Source organism: Trematomus bernacchii, unplaced genomic scaffold (assembly GCF_902827165.1).
Source record: "Trematomus bernacchii unplaced genomic scaffold, fTreBer1.1, whole genome shotgun sequence".
Taxonomy (NCBI): Eukaryota; Metazoa; Chordata; class Actinopteri; order Perciformes; family Nototheniidae; genus Trematomus; species Trematomus bernacchii.
The window spans coordinates 796164-820885 of NW_022987821.1; the positions used below are offsets into that span (position 1 = coordinate 796164).

Below are 24722 nucleotides of genomic sequence, written 5' to 3' on the forward strand. Positions count from 1 at the left end.
ATGCTTAAACTATTGTGCATGGCTGCTTTTCCGATGATTTGTCATGTTTAGTTGAGATGAATGTATCATGGGGAAAGAAAGCGAGAGAGAAAGAGGAAGCAGACAGACACTGACATTATCATACCTTCATCCTTCGTTCACAAGCAGGGCCCCTGAACGTGCCTGTTGCTATGGCAACTCATTTGCAAGTGCTCTCTCTCTCACTTGCTCTCCTTCCCTCCAACATCTAAATAAAATCTGGGCTATTTATAGAGTGGCCCTGGCAACACGCAAACTACACTCATGGCACATGCATGGGCTTCAATGCACTCACCAAAACAAAAATATGCACGTGCACCCCCAAATATACGTGGGTGTGCCCGCTCCTCCACAGAACCTGCTGTGTGTCCATCTGGGCATTAAGTCCACCTGTGGTTTGGTTTGTTTACCAATATTTTGTTTATTTGCTGTGTTGTGTTTCATATTTTAGAGAAGTGAAAGCCCTGAATAGATAGAAGTTAAAGCTCTCGCAGTGAAATATTCCCTCTATCAGGGTTATCTTGTCAGTTGGCGCAGATAGTATAACTGATAACGTCCATTAGAATACACAGGAACAGCCTATCTGAATACAAAAGTACCCCAATGCTGGAGTTTGGTGCTATTAGAAACGTGGCTTTTCTTTTTCACTGGTTTGCCCTTAGAAATGTATGAAATATGAAGCTCTGTTATGGAGGGAATGCAGACTCATGTTTTCCTCTCTGTACATACAACAACAAGTGGCTGAATTCCATGGCTGGTTACAGGCGTAGATCAAGGGATGAAAGACCAAATCTCCCATTTGTGTTTGGGATAAAGGGTTTAAAAGCTTCTGGAACAGATCCAAATACAGGTTGCAGTACAGCTAAACTTGCTAGCATGGCTGTAATGTTATAATCGACAGGGTCTCTGCATGGAACGCACCCCCCCTCCTACAACTTCCATCTCCGCAGGGGGCGTCATAGGTCAGGGAGCCTCCTGGAGCTTGCAGAGATAGTGGCAAGTATGTGCAGCCCATATGCTATACTATGAGGGGCCCCAGAGTTTAAGGGGGCCTGGCCTATCCTTGCTGTGTAATCCCAAGCATCACTTTTAAATCACTTTTAATATGCAAATAACTTGTGTTTCCAATTTAGTTTTCCCCCTTTTTATTTAGATTAATCTAACCATTAGTGCAGGTATTTAAACTATCAAACAAGTCATTTAGCCGCAAGCCAGGCTCTATCAGAAGACGACAAAATAAGCAGTAAAGTTTGCAGTCAACAATACATGTTACAGAGTTATGTGCCAAATACTTTTTGGCTGGGCGCAGTTGCCCGGCAACCAGACTGTAGGAAGAGTTGTTAGCAGATTGTCATTTTTATACTTTTTTACTTTACTGGAGAGCCTGATAGCTTCCCCCCATTTCCAGTCTCTCTAGGCAGAACTAAGCTTACTTCCCTGAAATATTCTGTTAAGGAACATAGAGAGATATGATATCACATTTAACACAACCCCGGGTCATGCATTATACATTAAGATGTTTTGTTTGTGCATGAATAGTGGGGAAATAATAGTGTTTCTCTCAAGCTGTTGCAGCAACTAGTCTTCCTAGTTGATAGTTATTTATACTTTAACTCTGGTACTTGAATTAGATTATTATCTTATTACCTATCCATGGTGAATGATGTGTGCTCTGTGTGTGTGTGCGCTGCATGACAAACCGAAGAAGAAGAGCAAACGCCCCGCCTCCCTCCGTGGGGTTACCATGGCAAACGGCGTCGACGTCACACTGGCAGGAACGCCGTCTATAAGTATTGGAGGGTCTGCCGCGGCCGCTCGCGAACTCGGATGTGTGTCTGGAGGAGGGACACGTGTTGAAGAAGTAAAACACAAAATAAATAAAAAAGAGGACACATCCACGAGTTTTATTTTGCTTTAATATTTTTTATTGTACATATTTTTTAAGGTGGAATTTTGTGTCTCAACTTTTTACTTGAACTGGGAAGAATTGAGCAACCATGGGACGAGGAGTGAGTATAAATGTCTATTTGTTTGAATTTGTAGATGCATTTTAATAAGTTCATATTAAGATATATGGCGGGCGGAAAAGATGGTTTTAAAACTTCGCCATTCAACAAGTGGTTTACTAAATGAATGTTGAGGGGGGAGCTGGACTACCACATGTGTTAAGATGAAAAGCAAGCTTCCTTCTCTCCAAATGCCTGCTGCTGTTTCTAAGTACTTTCAGGACTTCCACACAAAACTCCCTTTCATTTAGCTGTTAGGGAAAGTAAGTCGTACGAAATAAGTTTCCAAAGCACACAAAAGATGCTTCACAGTGCCTTTTAGCCGGCTCGGTGTCCGGTTACATAACGGGAAAGGCTTGTACTGTCAAAGTTTCGCGAGCTAACGGAATTAGCAGCGACGGTACATCTGTGGAAGTGAAGCCGTTTGAAGTGAGCGGCTGCGGGGGGTTATTTCACGGTGTGGACTTCTTCATTTAAGTCGAAAAATTTATTTAAGTCGAAAAATTGTTAACATATATTCCTGTTACATGTTCTGGGTTTCCTCGTCAATAATGTATTCCACTCAGTAGGGGGAAAACACGTTTCCATTTTCAAACATTTTGCTAGTTAAGTGTTGCATTTCTTGCAGCTGTGTATTCTGGGTATAATGGCTTGTTAGTGGGAGGGAATATGGTAAAAGTCCAGCCCACATTTCTCCCTTTTCTGGGAGATCTGATTTGCTGTAGCTCCAATGTATCTGAATGCAGATCTGCACTCTTTTAGGCTGCTTTTTAGACTCAGTTATGTGAGATGCACACTCAAACAATGCAGTGTAGGAAATAGGCATTACAGTAGACCATTAGTAGATTATCCATAATCTCTGCTGCTTTCTGCATACATCATATCATGCAAATATGGTGACCCATCCCTGACAGATCTAGCAAAAATAATACATTTTATGAGTCTAAAAGTTGTTACTAAACATTGTACTATGATGTTTTAAGCTCAGTAAAATCTCCATCTTTTCTTCTGTCCTTTTCTCCCCTTCATGCAGAGGTGTTCGGCTTCAGTAGATTTTGTAATTAGCTTTCATTCACATGCATTATCCTATTCTTTATTAAAAAGTACCACTAAATCCACTAAATTATTTTAACCGTTCGCATCCTTTTAGAGGGGGTCATGTCAAAAATTGATTATTTAAATCCTTGTAGATTACAAGTAGCCCTTCTGTTACTATTCTGTTTTTGTTTTTGCAAACTTAAATTGGATAGGTTGAAATGAAACTCTGAAATATCAGTAATCGCTGCACCCTTCCATGCTGCGCAACAGAAACATTCATTATAGATTCAGCCCGTGAGGAATGGAGTTGGATGTAGGGAGCAAAAGAAAGGGGAAGATGGACAGAGAGAGATCTGGCGGGAGATGTGAAGCCTCTTTCAGTCTCGCTTCCTTTCTCCTTTTCTCCAAGACGCTCATTTAAGATTCTGAAAACCTTTGCTTGCTTTCCCTTGGCTGCTGCTGATTTTTTTTTCTCCCATATGTGAAGAAAGAAATGCCCTGCCCCCATCCGACCTCCCTCCAATTCCCCACTGCGTCTCCTTTCCTTGCCTCCTCCTCTCCTCTCCTCCAATGTATTCAGTGCTGGCACAGACGAAAAGCTAGACTTGGAAGAGCTTACGCCACTACAGAGCGAGGGTTTGAGTTGTTTTGCACAGGTATAAAAAAAGGTGATAGTTATGTTTTCATTTGTCTCCGTTATGTTTCAGACAGGCTTCTCCATCATTTTCAAAAACAGAAATCCCCCCTTTTCATGTTCTTCAGTGTTTTCTTATCACCTCCGCAATAAACTGATTCAAACGAGTGAGCAGACAGGAGGGATATTTGCTTCAGAGAGGGAGGTGGGGGGGTTAAGAAACACTAGTTGCCGCATTGCCTCCGTAGAGCCACTTCGCACCCAGACTTGATGGAGAGAAAAGAGGCTTGGGTGGGGCTGAAAACTGATATATTTCTTTAAAAATGTACTCTGATGATGAAGGATCCATTCAGCTCTTAAAGTTAGAGATCATTTAGAAACAGGAGCACGTAAATCATGATGTCATTTGTCCGTATTATATTAAATAAGTTCTCCTTAAGAGCGATTGTAGGAAATCTAATTTAAATACAAATGCATCCCAAGACTGCAGAGCAGGAAATGGGAGACAGCCGTTGTACTCACAGTATGAAGGGATATCCAGCTGAATGAATCCTAATCTCACCTGAATCAACCTTTTCTGCTTTATCTCCCCAGATGCCTGCAAATATTCCCGTTTTCGATATTAAGATATAGCACTTTGAAATGTTGACATTTGTGCGAGGAAGTCAGACGTACTTGGCTTTTCGGTTATCTTTTTAGATGTTAGGAGTGTGGATACTGGTAGATCATTTGATGAAGGGCATAAGCTGCAACATCATTATTTTCAAGGTATGTTAATGTACGGATGAGCTCTGGAGGATGTGGCAGATACCCGCTGTTTGTGAGCATGGTTGATTATCTTTGGAGAGGGGCGTGTGTCTTTCTGAGAAAGCAGACGGTAACATCTTTGTCTTTAGTGGCCAGAGACGGCAACAGTGGACCACGATCCAACCTCCCCATGTCCGAGAGAGGTTATTTTCTAACTGTTCTCCCCACTGTGAGCTGACCTCGCGCGTCAACCCTCGAAGGGGCACCCCGACTTCACCTTCACATTCATTATTTACAGTCCGTCTCCCTCTTGTTCTCTCCGTTTGTACCTGTTTACCTCCTCTTTATCTCCCCCCCTCCCTCTGAGGATTTAACATTCTTTCCGCTCGGCAGTCATTGTGTATTAACTGGGGCTTTTGTCACACGCCACCCCTTGTCTGTGACAGCCTTTCTTCCTTCTCTCTTTCACACTCACTCCATCCCCAGATCCCTGTTTTCATCCCGTTATACCCTCCACTTTGTTGTTACTTTGTTTCATTTGTCTCCGTTCTTTCTCCTTTCCTTTCCCTCTCCTCTGCCAGCCTTCTTCATGCCACCTCTCTCTCCTTCTTTGCCCGTGTTTGGCTAAGCTTCTGTGACTGCTCTTTGAACTTTCTCTGCAAACCTGTTGCTCTTAAAAAGTGCAAAACTTAATTTCAGAGCAGTCCATTTAACTCGGAGGAAATATGACATTTTCCATTCCTAAGACAGTCGTGTCATATTCCAAATTTTACAACCTGAATCACTTGGTAGTTTAAAAATGACGACATAGTTTGAATATTGGACACCAATATGTTAGAGACATTTAGCCTTTCCCCCTCTTGAGGAAATGATGCAACTTGTAGCTATGGGGTCTTGGCAAGTGAAAGTCAAGGAGGTGTGGCTAAGTCCTGAAAGGGGGGAAAAAGGCATGAATTTACTGGTTCATTCATTCTAGTTCAAATCGGCTCCAGATCAGTGTAGAAAATGGAATATTCACCTATGTGTAAAAAAATAGATTTGTTGATCTTTGCTTACAGCCTTGCTAATTTTCGAATCGATGACAACGAAGCTAATACAATGAGGAAAAAGCGTGTGTGTTTTAGAAGAGTATTGTGCCTCAAAGAAAGTTGTCACATTTTAAGTTAGTTAAGAAGCACAGATGTGTCGACAGTCAGGATCAGGGACAGTTTTATCACCCATTTTGTCTTGTATATATTTGTATTTATTTGTTGAGGAACCTGTGACCTCCACACTTTAGTTGTGTATATGATATTAAACCTTTGACATCTTGTTGCAGGGTGGCCTTTTGGACCGGATTGCAATGTAGAGTTTTAAGAATGTTAACAGATTATAGTGCCAATAATGTTAAACTTTCTACACTTTAAAATGGTTCACACTGTACTGTCCAAATTACAAATAACCAACAAAAGCACTGTAGGTAGATGTGGGACATTTGTTGTGCGTCACCCTGGGAGTAGAAAAGTACCCACAAAGTATGTAACAAGGAAGTGCATTGATTCATTCACTCACTTTTGTTCTGTTCAAAGAACGCTGAAAGTTGCACAGGACGTGGAGAGAGTGTTAAACACGGTGTAAATTAACACTCTCCTTTCATTGTCTGAATAAAAAAAAAAGAGGAGGGGGAGAAATGTGGAAGGAGAGTAGGGGTATTGGGGAGAAGGGGGGAGGGGCTACAACCCTTGAGTCTGTCCATTGACATGTCTGAAGAGGTGTGGCTAAAGTTGCCGGTAGCTGTGTGTGTGTGTGTGTGTGTGTGTGTGTGTGTGTGTGTGTGTGTGTGTGTGTGTGTGTGTGTGTGTGTGTGTGTGTGTGTGTGTGTGTGTGTGTGTGTGTGTGTGTGTGTGTGTGTGTGTGTGTGTGTGTGTGTGTGTGTGTGTGTGTGTGTGTGTGTGTGTGTGTGTGTGTGTGTGTGTGTGTGTGTGTGTGTGTGTGTGTGTGTGTGTGTGTGTGTGTGTGTGTGGCATTAGGAAGAACAGTTCATAGGAATTCTGCCCGTAAAAAGTGTGTGCTTGACCGACCACTCTCTCCTGGTGTTTGTTTGAGCCTGTTGGACGTTTGTTCTCTGGGGCGAGGAAAAAAAAGGGGTATTGGGGGGAAAGAGGCCTCATTCTTGTCTAAGTTGTGTTTTTGTGGGGTTTCAGTGCTATTCGGAGTGGCTCATTCATTCAACTATTGGAATCTCAACGTTTTCCTCACACGAATGCTGGCTTTTCTCTTCCTATGTTTCTGAAATGCTATTGGATTCAGTAGCCTGGTGGACACAAGTCCAAACAAATACCCCTAAATAAGTTACATTTGTGTCCACTTTTCTGTGTCAAGCATTTAGGAGCCTTTTGTTTCAGTTTGTGATGCAGAATTTATGAAAGTTTTAGTTTCTTTAGGGAGCCCTTCATTTGTCTATAATATGGTTGTACTGCTTGTATGTCATTTAGAAAATACACTCGTTAGTTTAGACGGAGATTATTCTGCAGATGTTTCTCTAGATTAATGAAGCATTTCCATACTGGTTTCTCAAAGTCCAAAGTGACTGTAAATGTAAGCCCGAAAATGTAAGTTTACACATTTAAATACCAGTAAATCAAGGTTTTTATAAAGTGATAACAAAACATTTATTTGTTGGTTTTTAAATTAGGCTCAAGTAAGTCCTACTGCCTTCTAGTACTTTAGTTGTCCTTTGGAGATAAAGCCTGCATTCCAAATTTGGGGTCTGGACAACTGTTTGTGAATTATTTGCCTAAAGCCAGATGGCCCCCGGTGGCCCTCGGGGGTCCAGAGGCTAAGATGTATCCGCAGTGATCCAGAACCAGGCGCAGTGTTTTCCCAGCTTAGCTGGCCAGGGGGCTGGAGCAACAATAACAACATGTGCTGGATCACACACTCTGCTCTGGTGACTCCCTGGGAAACTATGGAGGCTAATGCAGTACAAAACAAAACAATATTAGTTAGCATATCTCCATGTCTGGGACTGTGTGCAGGATGTCCGTATCTGGTCTTTTGTGTCAAATATATGTCGCCTATAGAGTTTTTAAAATGGCTGCTGCACACTGGAGTTGCATGCAGACAAATGGCTCATTAGTAATCACTTTGGCAGCTTCCCCCTCCCTAACATGATAAAACCTATGATCCCTACAAAGCTGAATAATATAAGGGCCTTAACTGCTAATCGATGTTGGCTGCTAGTGTTGCCATCTCCTGTTCCCTACCTGAAACACACTTAAGCTTAACCTTCTCCCCTTTCTGTGATTTACACACACACAAGCCTACACACCTGTTAAGGGACATCTCGATGATACTTAATGGAGTGGCTGTTGTATTTGTTGAGTAATAAAAAAAAAGATACATCTTAAATATCGCAATATAAATACATTTCATTTCTATGAGGCTGTACTTAGGCACAGCTTTGCAGTTCACACATTTCTATTGTTTCGTGGTATATTTAACTTAGTTATCAGGGTTTGAATTTAAATTGGTGGTTTGCAACATTAAATTGATAAATTTTAATAATTATTTTTCATGCTTAAATGTCCGAAAAGGTGGTTTTCAATCTCTGAAATATTGAGATTTCTTGCCTTTCTTTGTTTTTATATCATAGTAAAGTAAAGTCTTTGGGTTTTGGATTGACAAAACAAGACATTTGAAGAGAGCTGGATAAAATGTAATAATGAAGTTAAGGATGGGGACTCCTTGGAGGCTCATACAGATGCTGTTGGCAACTCCCCTGATTGTTGGACTTTTTCTAATCCGCCGCACCTCTTCAGTTTACCTCCGTATCTCTCCTTCTCTCTGTCAGTCTGTCTGGCTCACCTCACAGCATACAGACTTCTAGAAGACACACTCTTTGTGTCCCTGTTGGCACCAGTGAGGCTGATAATGAGAGGGGATGCTATAGAGGAGACAGCGGAGAGAAAAGGGATGGCTGACTGTCACTCTGTGGCAAAGTGCCAGAGCTGATGGTGGGATAGGGGGACGTCAAGACAAGATTCACACAAATGAAGCACATCTCAATGTTTGTGCTTCAGGTTTAACACAGACATGTTCACTTTTAATGAAATGTGTTTTTTTCTGCCTACAGCGAGATCATTAGTGTCGGAGTTGAAAATAACCAAAGTGTGATTACCATTCAATTATTTCAGAGTGGTTTATTGTTCCACTCTGTGGTCTAGCTGGATCACTTACTTGGCCAGGTTATTTTCTGAAGAAATCCTCGTGAATGAATGTTTTATTCGCTCGGACTGTGACACCATTGATTGGAAAACGTGGGTGTTGTCCAAATGTATGTTTGTCCTCCTGCCTAACCTGTCCCACCAGGCCAAAAATAGGCACTTATTTTCCAAATGACCCAAAAACACTTTTAATTGTCAATGCATACAGCTAAATTGTTTCTGTTGTGCTTGACTTATCCCTGAAGAACCTTTTTTATTCAATCAATCAATGTCTAGATTAAACCAAAATGCAGAACTTAAGTGTCAATGTGTGTTGGACCAAAGCAAAAGGAAAGTAGTGTTTTTAAATCTGCTCTCACAACAGAGGGCCTTTCAAAAGTTTGAAAAGTCCTTAAAAAGTGGATCCCCATAGAGTTGTTTTTGCCGTGGCAGATGGCTCTGCTATCCATAAAGCCAGGATGCCAAACTTTTCTTTTCACTCTGCTCGTCCAACAGAGCTTTTCATCCCCCAAGCTAACTTCATGTGACGCGTAAAGAGATGCCTCTTTCTTTCCTCGACCGTCTGTTAAAGTTTCTGTCAGTTTGTCTTCTCAGTTTAGGCCACAGTTTTTCCGAAGCTGAGACTTGGCTGAGTTTACGCTTATTTTTTGGGAAAATATCTGTCTCTCAGTGGTTCCAAGTGCATTGACCGTGTCCTCAAATGATGCTTTGTGACAAAATGGCATTTTCAGTCATACATGCTCACGTTGCATTACACACCAACGCAGCTATGTTCCTTGGCCACAGTCCAATGCACGTTACTCATGCATGGGCTTTTTGTAGCGACCCAGAAAAGTTGTAGCTGTAAAGTTTCTGATATAATATATGAATACATTTGAAGACCTCAGGCCTCAAAGTATTCAGTTTTAGGTTGTGATGCAGTCATGGTAAATATCAAGATATGTGGGTGGGTATAATCGCACTAATATATTTCTCAACTGTGGCGCACTTCCCTAAAAAGGATGAATCTACAAAGCATCAGAGAGTAAAACAATGATGTGAGAACAATGCTAACCAGCGTGTATGACTATCATTATGTTACTAAACAACGATTCTCCTTCCTTCTCCTCCGTTGTGTCCTCCAGGAAGGACGCGAGCAGTATGAGCTTGCTGCAACCTCGGAGCAGGTCAGCAAGAAGAAAGCCAAGGGGAAGAAGAAAGAGAAGGACATGGATGAACTGAAGAAGGAAGTGGATATGGTGAGTGTCTCGTCCTCTGAGTGTCCGTATCACCATATCCCACCCTCTCGATCGTGTTCCTATCATTTCTCCCACATCTCCTCCCTTCACGTGCCTCTTCTTGCTTTTCTTACTGCTTCATTCTCTACTAAATGCTCACCTTCCATTTTCCGCCTCCTGTCTCTCTTCTCACCTCCCTCATCTCTTTTGTTGGCTCCTCATCCATCCATCCTTCCTCTCAACTGTGAATGTTTCTCCGTCATTGTCGTGGCTCCACACTGTGAGAGGTAGTCATTTCAAAATGAAAGGTCAGCCGCACACACTGAGCTGTAAATGTCACCTGCTTTTCACACGCATGCATTGAGTGGAAAACACGCACACTGAACTGACACCACCTACTTGTCTCTGTTTCTCCCTGCAGGATGATCACAAGCTGACCCTCGATGAGCTCAACCGCAAATATGCTACAGACCTCAACAATGTGAGTGAAGGAAAAAGTGCTTTATTATGTCTGAGATTAATTTAGTTGAGCGTCTACATTTATCATGGAGATGATGAAATATCAGCGGACTACTCGCTGCAGCTTGCCTTTAACTTCCATTTGTCTCTTGACTGTCAGCTGAGTGAATGATTCATGTGGCTTAGATTAATACAAATGAGGACTCTGCTTAAAGAGAGTGGGGATCTCCTCTCCTATCATGGAGGAAATGTCACGGAGGATGTGATTGGTTCTCCCAGGGTTTCTTAAAAACGGGTTTAGAGTGGGAAAGTAAGAAGGGGAGGGTGATATCTAAAGATGTCTAAGGAAGGCAGTTAAACAATGCTTCAGAATGCCTTTTCTTCCTGTGCATGCATGCAGGATCTTCTACAGAATTTAGGACCAGCCTACACCCCCGTCCCCCCCCCACCACATTCAGTCACACACTCCAACTAGCCTTCTCTCTTAATGCAAATGTGCTCTTGATCACGCAGGAAGGATCAAGGAGAATAGTTAATCAGTGCCTCCAAACTGGGGTCTCCAGGCTCCGTGTGTGTGCGCCTGCATGCATGTGTTTGCAGCCCTTGTGAATAATGGATCAGCTGCCCGAGCCCCTGTGCCCTGATTTCACAGGATCCCATTGGCCGCTTCTTGTTCCTCCTCCTTCTGTTTTTCATCCTACCTGCTAATGAAGGATGTGGCCCTGTTTTTCTGTTGATGCCGTGTCGCTAGGCAACTGGTAGCATCCACGCTTCCCCTTGGACTTAAATATATGCCAGGGAGTTGTGTGTAGTTGACTGGTAAACAACCAGCTTGTGCTTAACACGTGGTTGTGTTCACATCTTCTAACAATGGTCTCCCTCACATCAGGGTTTGACTGGTGCAAAGGCCGCTGAGATTCTGCTTCGTGACGGGCGCAACGTCCTCACTCCCCCTCCCACCACCCCAGAGTGGGTCAAATTCTGCAAACAGGTAGGCTTTGTTGTAAATTGCCCAGAGGACCACCATGACTGACAGCTTGTGTCCAGCTTAAACGAGCCTCACTCTCCTAATTGTATCACTCCTGTTGTGTTTTCCCGCAGATGTTTGGGGGTTTCTCCATGCTTCTGTGGACCGGTGCCCTCCTCTGTTTCCTGGCCTATGGTATCCAGGCTGCAATGGAGGACGAGCCTGCTAATGACAATGTGAGAAAAGCTCCTAGTAGTCTCTGTGGATGCTTTTATGAGTACAAAGCATTTTTATGATGCTTTTTGTGTATGATTTGCCTTTCACAGTTGTACCTGGGTGTGGTGCTCTCTGCTGTCGTCATCATCACTGGATGCTTCTCGTACTACCAAGAGGCCAAGAGCTCCAAGATCATGGACTCCTTCAAGAACCTGGTCCCACAGGTTCTCACATTTTAAACTTGTATTCATTTCATCTGTTCATCTATAGTAAGTTTCGATAACTGCATTTTGTACATATTCATGAATATGCTAAGCTCACAAAATATGACGGTTGTTATAAAAACCATGGTCTTGTCACCATGCCAACTCTTAATTATTATGTTAATTCAAGGTCTTACCCACAACAGACCCCTCTTGACATCTGAATCTTATTAGCCCTCTTAAATATGAAGAGGTTAATTGTGAAAAACTGAGCTAACGGACAAAAACAAAAAAGTCGTCGTTCTCACCTTCTCCTTTTCCTCCCTTTCTCGTTCTGTAGCAAGCCCTGGTCGTCCGCGATGGCGAGAAGAAGTGCATCAACGCGGAGGAAGTGGTGGTGGGGGATTTGGTGGAGGTAAAGGGTGGTGACAGGATCCCCGCTGATCTGCGAATCATCTCCGCTAGCGGCTGCAAGGTGGGTGTCCTCGTTATTAAACTTGGAAACCACATGAGTTATTTTGCTGGATCATTAAAAGTCTCATAGTTGAACCAAAATAAAGCAATTTGTCATCGTTCATTTGTAGGATCCAAACAATTCTATGTGAAGTCTGACACTCAGCCCCCCCCATATAGCCCGAATGGAGTGAACCCTTATTTCATAATCACATTTGATCCACAATGCCACTGTGATTGGCTCTCTAGCCGGCTGTTCTGGGTCACCCCGACTGTGAAAAAGAGTTTGCCCTCTTACATTTCCTTTGCAGTCTCTATATTAATAAATGGACTGATTCCTTTTCATGTGACTAATGGCCGTCTTATTATGGGGACAAAAACAAGTCTGTGACCCACTTTGGGCCCTCAACTAAACTTCAGATCAAAGAGCAACCCAATTACTGCCCAGACTTTTCTATCAGCTTCTGAATCATCCATTGTTACATCGTGTCACCTGCCTCAGCATCATCTCAGGGGTTAACATGGAGGAGGACGTTTGTTCTCCTCCCTGAGAAAGGTGCTTTGTGGCGTTTTCTGAGGCGGATATAGCTACATTTCTTTCTTCCTTCAATCACAGTCTGTGTTTCATTTCTCAGGTGGACAACTCCTCTCTGACTGGCGAATCAGAGCCCCAGACTCGTACCCCCGACTTCTCCAATGAGAACCCACTGGAGACCAGGAACATCGCTTTCTTCTCCACCAACTGTGTTGAAGGTATGATGTCAGGATCAACAAAGCCTTTTAGAGACAGTGCTACATTCTTTGTTTGCCGTTTTCAAAATCTATCCCACCATCTTTGCTGCAGGAACTGCCCGCGGTGTTGTGATCAGCTGCGGAGACCGCACCGTCATGGGTCGTATCGCCACGCTCGCCTCTGGACTCGAAGTCGGACGCACCCCTATCTCCATCGAGATCGAGCACTTCATCCACATCATCACCGGCGTGGCTGTCTTCCTGGGTGTTTCCTTCTTCGTCCTCTCGCTCATCCTTGGATACAGCTGGCTGGAGGCCGTCATCTTCCTCATCGGTATCATCGTCGCCAACGTGCCAGAAGGTCTCCTGGCCACTGTCACTGTGAGTTGTAGTGTACACCATCTCTGTATAATTTATCTGAATATATTATTAGTGTAAAGTATTTAATACTTGGTTTCTGTCTGTAGGTGTGTCTGACCCTGACCGCTAAGCGCATGGCCAAGAAGAACTGCCTGGTGAAGAACTTGGAAGCCGTGGAGACCCTGGGCTCCACCTCCACCATCTGCTCCGACAAGACCGGCACCCTGACCCAGAACAGGATGACCGTGGCCCACATGTGGTTCGACAACCAGATCCACGAGGCCGACACCACGGAGAACCAGAGCGGCACCTCATTCGACAAGAGCTCCGCCACATGGGGCGCCCTCGCCAGGATCGCCGGACTCTGCAACCGCGCCGTCTTCCTGGCAGAGCAGTCCGGCCTGCCCATCCTCAAGGTAAACTAGGGAATTAGTCAGCTCTTTCAACCGATACACACAACTATATTAACTTTCATCCTTTTTATTCAACAAGTTTTTCATTTTTTGTAGGTCTTTAGTTTGTGTGCTTATGTGGGCACGATTTAAACGTTTTGTAACACTGACTCATTTTCCAGTTTTAATGTGCCCTTTTTCAAACCATTGTAAAATGAGTGTTCCTCTTCCCCATTGTTCTTTTCTCACTGATATTTTTGCTTCATTTCCAGTAATGTCAACAACTGTTCAAGTGTACTTGATAAACAATGAGTGTTCCAGTATTAGTAGTCCTGAAACATTATATTAAAACAAAAAAACTATTATGAATTCAGTCAACGGTGCCAAAGTAATACATTAAATAATACACTTATGTACAAATGTATTTCCCTGTCATTTGTATATGCAAATAGATTAGCCATTTCACGATCTAGAGATGTTGTTCCATTCAGGCCAACAGGTTTGTTTTCCATCTTATACCACTCTCCCTGGAGCTCACACATTTGTAACCACATCATTATTCCCAACCCCACCTTCCAAAACACACAGCGACACAAACAAACACCCAGATGTGCGCACGTCTCCTGGCTCCCAGGCTTTCCTCGGTGCTCAGTCTCTAGTGTCCATCCTGTGATAATAACCTGTTAACGTGTGTACGTGTGTGTGTACGTGTCTGATTGTGTACACATGTATCTGTGTGTGTTAGTCTGGCTGGCAGCATGGCTCTAATTAACCATCGTTCTCTCTCACTGCTCATTATGTTTGGATGGACTACTGCCCTTTTAAACATGCAAGTGAGATTCCCCAATGGCCGTTGTTTTTTCAAAATGAATAGGTGAAAGTGTGCCCACTGGTAAAGCCCGTTGTTAACCTCTACTGTAGAGGGCTACTGGCCTTCTACGTTACTGGGATGTACTGTGGCTGGTAAAAATGCCACTACTTGGTTTAATGATTTTTAATTTTGCATACCCACAAAGAAAAATACAGATGTGTCAAATAAGCCTTAAATATGCCATTTTATTATTAATTAAATCAATTTAAAAGACCATAGGAAATGACTTTTTAACTTTATGAATGACTATTTATAGAGAAACCACAATTTCCCGGCAGAAACTAAAAGTGTGCTTCTGTGACCTCTGGCGATCTTTGTGTGTGTACTTAATGTTGTCCCTCCTCCGTCCTCCTCCACCAGAGAGATGTGGCCGGTGACGCCTCTGAGTCCGCTCTGCTGAAATGTATCGAGCTGTGCTGTGGATCAGTTTCAGAAATGAGAGACAAAAACCTCAAGATTGCTGAGATCCCGTTCAACTCTACTAACAAGTACCAGGTATGGAAGGAGATTAGATGCATTCCTCTTACAGTCAATCAACTTTACAGATCAGTTTATTCCCTAATAAGTGTTTCATGGATAAAGCTTAAAGGTCATGAAAGCTACACACATAGCTTTTGGCTTGCTCTCTTTTCATTTGATCATCCTGTATCGGCTCTTTCATACCAAATTCCAGCACAACAAAAGAAAGAAAATGCTCGACCTGATCGCTTTTATTTTGGTTATTTCTCTGCTAGCTTTCCATTCACAATGGTTCAGAGGGTGATGAGGGTACCAAGCACCTGCTGGTGATGAAGGGCGCCCCAGAGAGGATTCTGGACCGCTGCTCCAGCATCATGATGCACGGCAAAGAGCAGCCTCTGGACGACGAGATGAAAGACTCTTTCCAGAACGCCTACCTTGAACTCGGAGGACTTGGAGAGAGAGTGCTTGGTAAGGATAGACGGCGGAATTAATTGACAAACGGAGCAGAAACTGAAATGACTACTCAGAAAATCACTTCATTGGGCCTTTTGTCCTAAACTGCTTTTCGACTCGTATTCTTTCTCAGGTTTCTGCCATTACAACATGCCCGACGACCAGTTCCCAGAAGGCTTTGCTTTTGACACAGAGGAGGTGAACTTCCCCACTGAGAACCTTTGCTTCATCGGCCTCATGTCCATGATCGACCCTCCTCGTGCTGCTGTGCCCGATGCTGTCGGAAAATGCAGGAGCGCTGGAATCAAGGTAACTCATATTCAAATGGAAATTAAATATTTAGTTCACGTGAAGCTTTTTCAATTGGCCTGTTCGCTTGGTTGGTAGTTGTGTTGAAAAATGTATGTACAATGTGTGCAGTTGAATGCCCTCCAAGTGACCTACTAATAATACATCTCTTGTCTGTAATTCACATGCTTGATAAAGTGTCCCTCTTATCCCTAGGTCATCATGGTAACAGGTGATCATCCAATCACAGCTAAGGCCATTGCAAAGGGTGTTGGCATCATCTCCGAAGGCAACGAGACTGTTGAGGACATCGCTGCACGTCTGAACATCCCAATCAACGAAGTGAACCCAAGGTAAGGACCCTGCTGAGGAGCCCCGAGTGGAGTTATTAAGGGGACACAAAAGACAACAGTACTTCAAGGTTATGTCCTGGGCCCCATTTGGTTTGGAATAAGGTTTCAGCACTACACTGTGTTTTAAATTCAAGGCTTTTAATATTCCATTAATATATTCCTCAATATGTTTATGTATAAGTGCAATCAAATATTATTTATAAAATGTTTGCATTTAAATGTGACGGGATTAGAGTTATATCTTTTTGATACATCTTGACACAATCCCAAGCTACTATATGATGTCAACAAGCCCTGTGTTTTGTTATTGTTTTGACCGAGAGCAAATGACATATTGTGCATTTCGGTAACTTAGTGTCTTCGTATTCTCTCCAGAGATGCAAAGGCCTGTGTAGTCCATGGTGGAGACCTGAAAGATCTGTCCCCAGAGCAGCTGGACGACATCCTGAAGTACCACACGGAGATAGTGTTTGCCAGAACCTCCCCGCAGCAGAAACTGATCATTGTGGAAGGCTGCCAGAGACAGGTAAACTCTAATCCAACGACGAGGCGTTTCCCTGCTCTGATGAGCCTCTGCGGTGTTCAGAGCAGTTCCAGTCCCTCACAGCATGTGCCTCTGCCTTATGTTAATTCACAATGTAATATTTGATATCCATACCCCCTTATGCTTATTTATGATTTTCACTTTGGCCTGATCACTAAGTTGGCAGAATAATCAAGCACAACATCTGTCAAGCTGTGACCTCAATGAATATTCACAAGTGTATGACCTGGCAGAAGTGAGTGTTGTGTGGACTTATTTATTGAAATGGATGTTTGTTGCTGAATATTGCCTGATCGAGACCACAAACATAGTCTTTTCTTAGCCTTTTACAATTAAGAAAACCCTGCCTAAACAATTTCTACTGAAATGGAAAATAACCCCGGTGGTAATAAATGTTCTAAAAAACGTAATCTATTCCAGTGTGTCCTACATGTTTCCTGGTGAAGGAGTGGAAGATGTATTGCGACTTGTTATTGAACTCAGTCACTTCAATTCAGTTCCTCCAAGTTTTTAAGATCAGACTTTCGGGTTCAAACTAATAATCGCTTTACAAAAAGTCTTGTATTTGTTTTCAAGGTAATCCCTTATCAGCATGCAGCACATCCACTGATTATCATCACATTTAATCTCCGACCACCTCTGTCTCTTGTTTACTTTGATCCTGTTTTGTCTGTACTGTCAGATAAAGATGATTTGCTTTGAATCAGAGGTGTTTTGATTACACAAGTTAAGAAAATAAGTGTCATCTGACAGCACGAATAGTGACTTTTCTCTGAAGCGGAAGTGACACCTCAAATGTTTTTTCTTTATGAAAAACTGTGTTTTTTCTAAACATTTTGATCGAGACATAATTTTTTCTTGCAGTTTATCTTAACTTTCACTCAATTTTCTTTCTTTCTGAAAATAATGTTCATGTTTTCCTCAACGCTTCTCTCCCCTCTGTCCGCAGGGAGCCATTGTGGCTGTGACAGGTGACGGTGTGAACGACTCTCCTGCTCTGAAGAAGGCTGACATCGGTGTCGCTATGGGCATCTCTGGGTCTGACGTCTCCAAGCAGGCCGCCGACATGATCCTGCTGGACGACAACTTTGCCTCCATCGTCACTGGAGTGGAAGAAGGTAACAGATTGTACTTAACAGAACACTTTAAAGCCCTTTCAGCTGCAGGATGTTACACAATACTAATCACTCTGTTCTCTCATCAGGCCGTCTGATCTTCGACAACTTGAAGAAGTCCATCGCCTACACTCTGACCAGTAACATCCCCGAGATCACCCCCTTCCTCTTTTTCATCATCGCCAACATCCCTCTGCCCCTGGGAACCGTCACCATCCTCTGTATCGACTTGGGAACTGACATGGTGAATATGGACTAATGTGCTGCTAAAATGATGGTTCCCAATAATGTAGTGCAAGTTAGGGATATTCAAAATCAACAACATTCTATAAAAGCCATGAAAGGTTTTGAGTTTGACAGGAGCATGATGAAACTACATTTTTCAGGGTAAATGATTGGGTTGCTTTGCGCACCACATCTATTCTTAGCTCTGTGACTCGTGACAACCAAGCTTGTGAGAAAACCGTCTGATTCTGGCTCCTATAAACTGATGTGTCAACATTGATTGTTTCCCGTCTCCCAGGTGCCTGCCATCTCCCTGGCTTATGAAGCAGCCGAGAGCGACATCATGAAGAGACAGCCACGAAACCCCAAAACAGACAAGCTGGTGAACGAGAGGCTCATCAGTATAGCATACGGACAGATCGGTAAACACCATTGATCAGAAATCTTAAAGTAGAACCAGGAGTTCTTGCATGGCTCCATTTTGTAGGTTTTTCTGGAAAGGCAGCTCTGTATCTGGGCGCTCAAAGATAACTTGGAGTGACATGCACCAGAAATAGTGTCAGTGTTTCCCACAAATCTGAAATATACTTGTGGTGGTAGCCGGTAACAGCTTGACGGACGTTAATATACCTGGGCGGCCCGCCCAAGTAAAGTCTATGTGTGGGAAACCCTGAGTGTCATACTGATACAGAACAGTAGTGTGTGTTTGTGACCGAGCAGGGCCTGTGGCTTTTGGTTTTTCCCTCTTTGGAAATGATATGGATATTTATATATTTTCTAAGATGAATGGGTCCTACAATGCATAATACCCTCTTGATATAACTGTATATTTCTTGACACATGTTCATATTATTGTGTGTCTTTGCATCTTGCTTTCCAAAATGTAATATAATCAAAATTGTTTCATGTATACATTTGAGTTCAAGCCTCTTGTTCCTCAGGAGACGACCTAATCTCATTGAGCGATTCATTATATCACATTATGGTTTAGTCCCCAAAATTGCCTGAAAGACTAAATAATTCATCGTATTTTTCCCTAAACACCAAATTAGCTATTTGTTTTCTTAATCATTCATTCATTCCCGGTGGAGCTTCCAATTCTAAATGGACTGATTAACTGCCTTCACTAATCCTTCATTTAAATATAATACAACTTCAGTTTCTGTGACTCACTTTAAAAATGTGACTTCTTCCCTTCTCCTTCCTGCAGGTATGATCCAGGCGCTTGCTGGTTTCTTCACATACTTTGTGATCCTGGCTGAAAATGGCTTCCTGCCCTCCACCCTGCTGGGCATCAGAGTGAACTGGGATAATAAATATTTGAACGATCTGGAGGACACCTATGGACAGCAGTGGGTCAGTAACATCAACTGCACACACCACAAGTAGAAGGTAGTAATGTTGCCCGAGCGCAGCTGGTCAAATTTTCTGTGTGTTCCCCTTCAGACTTACGAGCAGAGGAAGATCGTGGAATTCACCTGCCACACCGCCTTCTTTGTCAGCATCGTCATCGTCCAGTGGGCCGATGTTATCGTCTGTAAGACCAGGAGGAACTCTGTCTTCCAACAGGGCATGAGGTAAGAACAAAAATGCCCCGGCATATATCTTTCAAAGCGGCAGTATCCTCTTCCAACTCTAAGCTGTAGATGTTTCATCACAAATGATACCCTTTTGTTCTATCCGAATTCCAATACTTCTATTGGTATGATGACACTTAGTACACTGTACACAATAACAAGTGTAGGTATAGAAGAGACACATTCTCTGCTAATCAAACAGCCGCTATCTTGAATGCCATACCTCCTTTTCCACCTTGTGCTAGGTCCTGTCTTTCTCAACAAAAAAACACACCTCTGGAGATAGTGTAATTTGAACTTAAAAGGCAATTCACATTGTTATTTACACCAGTGGCTCAGTATGAATAGTTCCTAAAATGGTGGTTATTTTTAGTCACTTAAATTGGTTTGTTTGGGTCTCGGAGTCTTAATTGTTCCCCTTTGTTTTCCAGGAACAAGATCCTGATCTTTGGTCTGTTTGAGGAGACCGCTCTGGCTGCCTTCCTCTCTTACTGCCCCGGCATGGACGTGGCCCTCCGGATGTACCCTCTCAAGTGAGTAAAGCTCAAAATCCCAGCCTACGATGCAGCAGTAAGCCGTGCACACATCCAGCCCACTCTGTAATACTCCACCCACCGCATGTGGCTCATCCAGGCCCCGGGGCGCTGGATCAAATTCTCATCTATGTTTCTGCGTGTGTTTTTCAGGCCCAACTGGTGGTTCTGCGCCTTCCCCTACTCCCTGCTCATCTTTATCTATGATGAAATCCGTAAGCTGATCCTCAGACGCAGCCCAGGAGGTGAGTCCAGAATCCATGTTTTGTTATCTTCTCCTGTGTTTTCCGACCTCTCCCTCCCTCTGCTGTTGTTTTTCTGCACCCTCTCCTCCTCCCTCTGGATCATTCTCATGCTTAGTGATTGCAGAGAAACTTCTTATTCCTCTCTTTGTTACATTTCATTATAGAGTCTCTTTGAATGCCCTGTAATAAAGTATCAAGATTGAATACATTTAATTGACCAATGAATTGCCTCTAAATCCCATGGGTGTTTGTTTTCTCTGCCTGTGTGTCCAGGTTGGGTGGAACGGGAGACGTACTATTAAAGACCCGTCAGCCCATCAGTCCTGTCAGCTCGCGTCTTCTCCACTCCCGTTCTTGCATGAATATTGTCTTGCTGCTCGGATTAAAATTTTAACTTCTGTGAAAAAAATCAGAACGTGTTTTTATATTAGGGAATGCTTGATACTACTATTAAACAAATAATGAGATGGAACGTGCTGATAATGCTGATGCTGTTGATAAATGATAATGCTAATAATGAAATGAACACTGAACATTGACATGACTATGCGTGCCTTGTTTCTGAAACAGGACCAATTTTATACATGTTTTTAACTGTTATAAACATTCAATAAAGATGCGCTCGAGTCAGGTCCCACAAGTGTTTCCTGTGCTTATTTATTGTCTGTGTCCTCCACATATTGTACTTTTTACTCCACAACATTTATCTCACAGATTTACTTACTTTGAAGACATATTATTACAAAATACAATCCATAAATAATTGACAATGTGTTATTAGATTCAAATCAAACTTTGATGATCCCTTGGTGCCATGTGATACCATTGTGTGTGCTTATCTCACTACTAAACTGTTCATAAGCTTTAGAGCGAATAAGATCAGTAGTTAGCAGTATTAATTATATATTGGTTCGACTCGGTAGTGTGAAATATATATATATATTATATATACACAATGTAGCCTTATATGAACTTTGCAAAGTGAGTCTTGTCTCTGAGTTCCTAAGGATGTTGTGGGTGCTTTAATTGACCAAGATGGTGCTTAATCCAATATCGGTGGGAGTTTAAAGTATGTGGTCTCTATCCTACTCTTCACCAACAGTTGTTTTAATATTAAAAAACAATAATATAATGCTTATATGCAGCATTTATCGAGTAAGTACATTAAAAAGTTCCATCACGCTTGATCAGTATGGATCAAATGGTTTAATCCGAACACGCTGGTTTACATTATTGTGATGCTAGGGGGATGCTTCAGGTAGCCCATACTTGCCAACCTTGAGACCTCGGAAATCGGGAGCATTTCAAAACCACGGCGGGGGGGGAGTGGAAACAGTCCAGGGTAAATCTGATTTTGTCAGAAATCGGAAGAAATGCGGGAGAAATATGACCCCGGGAGGAAACCGGGAGAGGGCTATGAAATCGGGAGTCTCCCGCGAAAATCGGGAGGGTTGGCAAGTATGAGCCCAACACTTCAGTAAAAAGTGTTACCTGAACAAAAGAAGGAAGATCAGAGAAAACAACTCGTGTTTAAGTTGTATCAGAAGAAAAGGTGAGCCTGCCAGTGTTAAAAACGTGCTGTAAATAAACCGTAAATCTAAATATGAACGCTTTGAGTGACACAGGACAGGCTAGCTGACAGGTATTTTTAATTAGCCTAAATAGCTTATGTGTAGTGGAGTAGAGGTATAAAAGAGCAGACAATGGGCAATACTAAAGTACATGTACATTAAATATCTACAGTAGTTATTTTAGCTAAGCTAGTTAAGTTCCACTGGTAGCAACAAAACTGCAGGTGTGGCTAATTAACAGCTTAATTAATTGTATTAGTCACACCTGTGTTTGACAGGCATGACGTCATCTTCAGTGAGGTTTGTGTAGACTAAACTACTCAGTGGTAATATGTACTCTTAATGTACGTAAGCACTATTTTGTCATACTTAAGTGTTTTTTTAATTTATCTAACTTTATACTTTTACTTCACTTCATTGTAGTGGCTCAGTCAGTAGGGGCTTGGTCTGTGAGCTGTAGGGTCACCGGTTCAAGTCCCCAAACAGACCTGAGTGTGGACTGCTACTTGGAGAGGTCCCAGTTCACCTCCTGGGCCCTGCCGTGGTGCCCTTGAGCAAGGCACCGGACATCGGGACTTTAAAAGTCCCATGTCATGCTTTTCCGGTTATTACCCGTCCCCTTGTGTGTTATGAAGGTTTTTATGCATGTAAACGGGCTGCAGAGTCACACACCCTCAAAGTACACCCGGGTGCTAGTGGAGCCTCGCAGATGGGGGTGCTGCAGCCCCCTCAGCACCCCCCCCCATCCCGCGTCCATTCGCGATGTCTCGCAGACCCCACGCAGCAACCAGGAAATGACACCAGCAGTAACCCAGCTCACACTGTCCGCTCCTCGCAGCAGCGAGCCGCGCAACGTCCCGCCAACACGGCACCCAGACCCCACGCAGCATTTTCATCTGTTTGTCATTACTGGTGTCATTTCCTGGCTGCTAACGCCATTGTAACACATAATCACTGATGTTCCTCTGTAACGGTGGTGGACTCATCAGAACAGAGTGGGCGAGCTGACCAATCAGAGCACACTGGGCTCGCAGGGAGGGGGGGGCAGGAGCTCCAACAAGCCGTGTAGGACAGAGTGAATACACATACTATACAGAGATGCTGTATGAGAAACCAATGTGAGTTTGGAAAATTGCACACTGTAAATCTATTCTAGTAGACCTCAACAATGGAATTATGATCAGTAGAAATGGCCATGACATGGGACCTTTAACTAGTATTTTGAGTTCAAAGAGTTTCTACTTTTACTAAGTAAAATATCTGAGTACTAGCAGCTGAATTAGAAATGGGATAAGGATTGATATATGTTTCCGTCTACCTTTTAGACTGCAGCATTGTAATATTGTGATGTACACAATCCTCCTCTTGACAGAAAACTGTTCCAGAGGGAAGCAGCAATTTTCCACCATGGTGATGTCCCTGAACACATCGCACAAGGTGAGCTTATAAAACTGTTGTCACACTGCTGCACCACAATTTACACTTTTACTATCATCCCTCATGTCCTATTTATTTAGCTGTGAACCTCCTTTTATTGCAACGTTTTTTAAATTAATCATTGGTGCTTTGATTAAGTATTGTGTAACAGGACTACATAAGGAAGGGAAGTTCATTTGCAGAGGACATTTCAGAAATAAATTCAATTCCAAGTGCTTTACTTAGTGCATAAACAACATAAGAAATACAGTAGGAGACATTGAAGTGCAATTATAGGAATCAACATGTCCAACAGGATGATAAACCAGTGCATTTTAAAGTTAATGTTTGTCTCTACACAGTGTCGCTGAGGTAAACACCTTGTCCCAGTGAAACCTCCTCATGTAACATGATTCTGTGCCCTGGGAGCTCATTATCTGGGAAATCTTTGGAGGTGTTTGGTGTCTTATAGGTGAGGCGCTATAAGCTATTTCCTGTGTGCTTCTGTACTCCTGTATAGTATGCTAGCCACATCGCCTCTTAAAAAAAAAAAGGCATATATGTCTTGCTTCTCTCTTTCCAAGATACTTGAGCTTGATTCTGAATATTGCTTCAAATGTAATGTGGAATCTCCAGAAGTAATTATTAATCTTTTTAAAAGAAGAGAAGAAATGTACCATACATTTTGATTGCCGTTTGCCAACAGAGGTTGTGTGATACTTGTAATGTAATTGGTTTAACCTAGGTTTATGGAAAGCACACACTATTATGGAGTTAATATGGAGATGTTTTATGTTCAGCTGTTAAGCATTGTGTTACAGTGAACATAAAATGACAGCATCAATACATGGATTTGATTGAATGTTCCTGTTATGAGCAGTGTGTTAGTCCTTACCAAATTAATGTTCTAATAAAGGCAGACTTAACTTCAAGTAGAATAGACTCAAACCTCCTTGTTTAAATACACACAGACTGTGAGGCTCCTCACTCAGTGGGGGGTGTGTGCGTCTGTGTCAGTGAACACGTCACTTCTGTCAAGATATCAAACGTCTCCCACATGACCCCAATGACAGCTCTGATCTCTAGTGTGTGTGTGTGTGTGTGTGTGTGTGTGAACCTAGAGCTCTATACATGGGCTGGCGTGATGACAATGCAATGTTAACCCAGCTCACGTCTGTCCTCCGTTTTTTTCAGATATGTGTAGTTTGCGGTGACAGATGTCTGACAGAAAAGAATGTTGTAGCCTTTTTCCAAGTCATGGTTGAAGACTAGTTTTTCAATTTGTTCTCGTCCACATCTGATTTCGAAGATTGAATTATAATCAACTTCAAACATTTACTATGCAACACTTAACTTTCACTCTCAGATAAGATGAAATGAGAAGAGCAAGAAATGAACTACTTTGAGTCCCCAACTCAAAGT

The 24722-nt window shown here is 42.7% G+C and overlaps 1 protein-coding gene across 1 annotated transcript; it reads left to right on the forward strand.

Annotated features, from left to right (window-relative positions):
- The first annotated feature begins 1818 nt into the window (after window positions 1–1818).
- LOC117498957 (sodium/potassium-transporting ATPase subunit alpha-1) lies at window positions 1819–20953 on the forward strand. Its single transcript, XM_034151169.1, has 23 exons — window positions 1819–2027; window positions 9773–9886; window positions 10287–10346; window positions 11214–11315; window positions 11426–11527; window positions 11618–11731; window positions 12051–12185; window positions 12799–12916; window positions 13008–13276; window positions 13363–13671; window positions 14879–15013; window positions 15253–15448; window positions 15567–15742; window positions 15938–16074; window positions 16450–16600; window positions 17568–17736; window positions 17823–17977; window positions 18257–18380; window positions 19169–19314; window positions 19405–19535; window positions 19967–20068; window positions 20222–20313; window positions 20587–20953. Exons 1-23 carry the CDS (start codon window positions 2016–2018, stop codon window positions 20613–20615), a joined length of 3078 nt encoding a protein of 1025 aa, XP_034007060.1. The 5' UTR covers window positions 1819–2015; the 3' UTR covers window positions 20616–20953.
- The last annotated feature ends 3769 nt before the right edge of the window (window positions 20954–24722 follow it).

Bases quoted from the DNA above. Each gene is read 5' to 3' on its own strand.
- LOC117498957 (XM_034151169.1), top strand. The intron at 17,978-18,256 runs GTGAATATGGAC...CCCGTCTCCCAG, and splicing joins TCGACTTGGGAACTGACATG to GTGCCTGCCATCTCCCTGGC. The intron at 19,315-19,404 runs GTCAGTAACATC...GTTCCCCTTCAG, and splicing joins ACACCTATGGACAGCAGTGG to ACTTACGAGCAGAGGAAGAT.